The 3,993-nt window shown below is 42.3% G+C and overlaps 1 protein-coding gene across 1 annotated transcript; it reads right to left on the bottom strand.

Moving 5' to 3' along the window:
• Positions 1-1,316: 1,316 nt before the first annotated feature.
• Positions 1,317-1,751, bottom strand: LOC138893750 (uncharacterized). Its single transcript, XM_070178409.1, has one exon. It carries the CDS (start codon positions 1,749-1,751, stop codon positions 1,317-1,319), a length of 435 nt encoding a protein of 144 aa, XP_070034510.1.
• Positions 1,752-3,993: the final 2,242 nt, after the last annotated feature.

Genomic DNA, 3,993 nt, shown 5'->3' with positions numbered 1-3,993 from the left:
GACGGCCCATTTGGACAATCTGCCCGAGAGCTCGGGTTTATGAAGGATTTTACGCAAAGGGAAAGTACTCACCACATCTATTGGGTGGCATTGAAAATAGACCCTCAGCTTCAGAGCGACAACTATGAGAGCTAAGGCTAGTCTATCCAAATGTGGGTAGAGAATTTCTGTTCCCGTGAAAATTTTGCTAACGTAATAAATAAGAAACTGCATACCTTCGTCCTCCCGGACTAAAACTGCACTTACTGCAACTTCTGAAACCGCGAGGGAGACTAGCAATGTTTCACCTTCTTTTGGTTTCGAGAGCAATGTAGGGCTTGATAAGTACTTCTTTAGGTCCCTCAAAGTCTTCTGGCACCCCTTTGTAAGACCAAAAACCCTAGGAACTTACCGGAGCTGACCCCAAACACGTACTTTTCGGGGTTAAGTTTCATGTTATGCTTCTTCAGGATATCGAATGTTTCTTGCAAATGCTTAAGGTGGTCACCTACATTCAAAGACTTAACGAGCATATCATCTATATAAACTTCCATGATCTTTCCTATTTTCCTTTCAAACATCTTATTTATGAGCCGTTGATAAGTGGCTCCGGCGTTTTTCAACCCGAAAGACATTACATTGTAACAATATGTACCGAAATTTGTTATAAACGAAGTCTTTTCCTGATCTTCTGGGTTCATCTTAATTTGGTTGTACCCAAAATAAGCATCAAAGAAACTCATCAACTCATGCCCGACTGTGGCATCAATCATTTGATCGATATTTGGCAGTGGAAACGAATATTTCGGGCACGCCTTATTAAGATCTTTATAGTCTACACACATATAAAATTTATTTTTCTTCTTAGGAACTACTACTACATTGGCTAGCTAGTCTAGATATCTTACCTCTCTGACCAAATCGATTTTAAGCAAGCGGGTTACCTCTTCTTTGACGAATTTATTCTTGGACTCGGCAATAGGGCGCTTCTTCTGTCGTACCGGTGGTACGTTAGGATCCAAACTCAGCTTGTGCATGGCTATTTCCATCGGGATACCTGTCATATCCTCATGCGACCATGCAAAACAATCAGCGTTAATTTTAAGGAATTCAATAAAACCAAACCTAAGATCGGGGTGCAGTCCTGTCCCCAAGTGAAATTTTCTTTCTAAGAATTCTTTGAACAATGCCACTTGCTCTAGTTCCTCTGCCGTGGATTTCGTTACGTCCGTATCTTCCGAAACTTGGAAATATCTCGGCACCTGATATTGTTCTGATGACTTTGCCCCTAGAATAACCTCCTCTAACTCGGGAGTAGGTGTCGGTTCCTGTAATTGCTATTCCGTGCGCTCCTTCCCTTTACTACTGGAAACTGAGATTGCATTCATCTTCCTCGCTATCGGTTGGTCACCTCTTATCTTCTTTATTCCTTCGGGCGTTGGAAACTTCAGCAATTGGTGATACGTCGAAGATGCAGCTTTCATCTCGTGTATCCATGGCCTTCCTAAGATAATGTTGTATCCCATGTCACCATCTACTACTTCGAAGAGAGTTATTTTTATTACTCCTTCAGCATTCGTGAGCAGCAAGATCTCTCCCCGGGTCATCATGCTCGCAAGGTTGAATTCAACGATGAGTTTTGTTGCCAGAATAATGCTTCCGATAAGTTTAGCTTGTTCCAATACTCTCCATTTTATGATATTAGCCGAACTGCCTGGATCCACTAGAACACGCTTAATTTTAAAATCTAACACAGTTAAAGAGATTACCATTGCGTCGTTGTGTGGTAACAGCAATACGTCTGTGTCCTCCTCCGTGAAAGTGATATCGTCCTCCCGGAGTCTTTTGATGTGAGTTATCGATATTTAGTCTTTTTTTGCCACCAAAAGGTGACCTCGTTAATCTCGTTCCTCCTAAAGATCATGGTGACCGTCTGGTGTGGGGTTTCTACTCCTGATTTCGAAGATTCTGTGTTATCTCTATTGCGACCGTAATTGTTCTTAGCTCGATCACTCAAGAATTCTCGGAGATGACCATTCTTCAATAGCATTTCCACCTCCTGTCAAATATGTCTGCAGTCCCCTGTCCGGTGACCGTTTGTCCCATGGTATTTGCACCATAAATTGGGATCCCTCTGGCTGGAATCGGACCTCATAGGTCTCGAGAATCGTGCTTCTTTAAATTTCCTCATGGCTGACACCAATTCCACTACACTGACGTTGAAGTTATATTCTGATAACCTGGGGTAAGAAAGATCTTGAGACCCTGACGTTTGTTTATCTTGAAGTGATCTATTGTCTCGACCACGATCAATCCCTCCGTTTACGGTGAACTTGTTTGCTGCTAAAAAATTTCTGCCATGGCCTTCGGTACGCTCGTAGGGAAATATCCGACCCCTCGAAGTTCGCTTATCCGCGTCGTAGTCATCCTTTGATCTTTCTTTATTCTTCTCCCGTCCTTTGGCCGATGATGTAGAACCGACCTGGTCATCTTTGATCCTTATCTTTGACTCGTACCGGTTGTGAACATGTGCCCAGGTTTATGCTTGAAACTCAAGCAGGCTCTACTTCAGCTTCTGGGAAGCGTCTGAACTTCTCAGATTCAATCCTTTGGTAAATGCTTCAACTGCCCATTCATCCGGGACGGTAGGGAGCAATATTCTTTCTTTCTGGAATCGGGTAACAAACTCTCGTAATAATTCAAATTTTCCTTGTGCGATTCTGAATATGTCGGCCTTCCGGGCTTGCACCTTTCTGGCCCCGACATGAGATTTAATGAAAGAATCCGCGAGCGTCTCAAAGGAATCTATGGAATGCTCGGGCAGTAATGAATACCATGTTAGGGCTCCCCTCGTGAAAGTTTCGCCAAATTTCTTTAGCAACACAAATTCAATTTCGGGAGGAGCTAGATCATTTCCTTTCATCGTCGTTGTGTAGGTAGTAATATGTTCATATGGGTATGAAGTTCCATCATACTTTGGAACTTCAGGCATTTTGAAACGCTTCGGGATTAGTTCTGGTGCCGCACTTGGCTTGTACGGTAATTGAACATACTTCTTCGAGTTTGAGCCTTTCAATACTGGTGGTGCGCCCAGGATTTGATCCATGCAGGCATTTACTTCCCTCATGAACCATAAAAGCTTATCTTTGAATGAGTCGTTCTCGTTGTTAAGACCTGATCTGCTCCCCCAACCCCATCAGAGCCAACTTCACCCCTGGGAGTGTTGTTGTCGACTCTCTGCATTGTTTGGTATGCGGGAACAATGGGAGGATTTGGATCATTCCTGTTTGTATTATTCGAAGCACCTGATAGCGCCTGATTTAGTTCCGTCATAACCTGATCCTGCCACGTGAGATGGCCTAGAATGATTGCCTGTTGCTCTTGCAGGACCCTCACAGCTCCGCTACTTGCTCCTCGTCAGCATTATTGGGAGTTGTCTCTCGAACCCGTCAAGGGTAGCGTCTGTCATGCACTGTTGTGGCGTTATTCCTTTGATTACAGGTGTCACTAATTGAATCCTCGAAATGAGGCTGATCCCCTCGAATTTCAGGGTTGTATGCATCGTTAACAGTGTTATCTGCCATTTTTTGCGATTTTTTCTAAGACAAAATAATCAAAATACGTTAGTAAAAAAGGCAAGGATCAATTTAATTGCACGGCTGTCTAGGCCCCACGATGGGTGCCAAATTGTTTACCCATAAAATGGTATAGTTGAATTTATACATGATTTCTAGACAAGTGAATTAATTTGATCCTGAAATAATATAATAATCGAAGAAATACACAATATTTAGCCTTAGAATGTAGATGAAATATGTTTAGATGTTGATTCCGTGAACACGGTTTTCAAACATAGCAATGATGAGATCAAAAAGCAAGAAAATAAAATTGTATAAAGCTTTGTATAGAATATAGTATATGTTTTTGCCAGAAAATCCGTCTCTTTTACAATGGTAACTGAGCTTACTATTTATAGTTATGCCTAGAGAAAGAGGTCCTAGGATCATGCCCTCC

This window comes from Nicotiana tomentosiformis, chromosome 6 (assembly GCF_000390325.3).
Source record: "Nicotiana tomentosiformis chromosome 6, ASM39032v3, whole genome shotgun sequence".
NCBI classification, from domain to species: domain Eukaryota; kingdom Viridiplantae; phylum Streptophyta; class Magnoliopsida; order Solanales; family Solanaceae; genus Nicotiana; species Nicotiana tomentosiformis.
The sequence above is the reverse complement of the archived record's forward strand: the minus strand, read 5'-3'. Positions and strand labels throughout refer to the sequence as shown.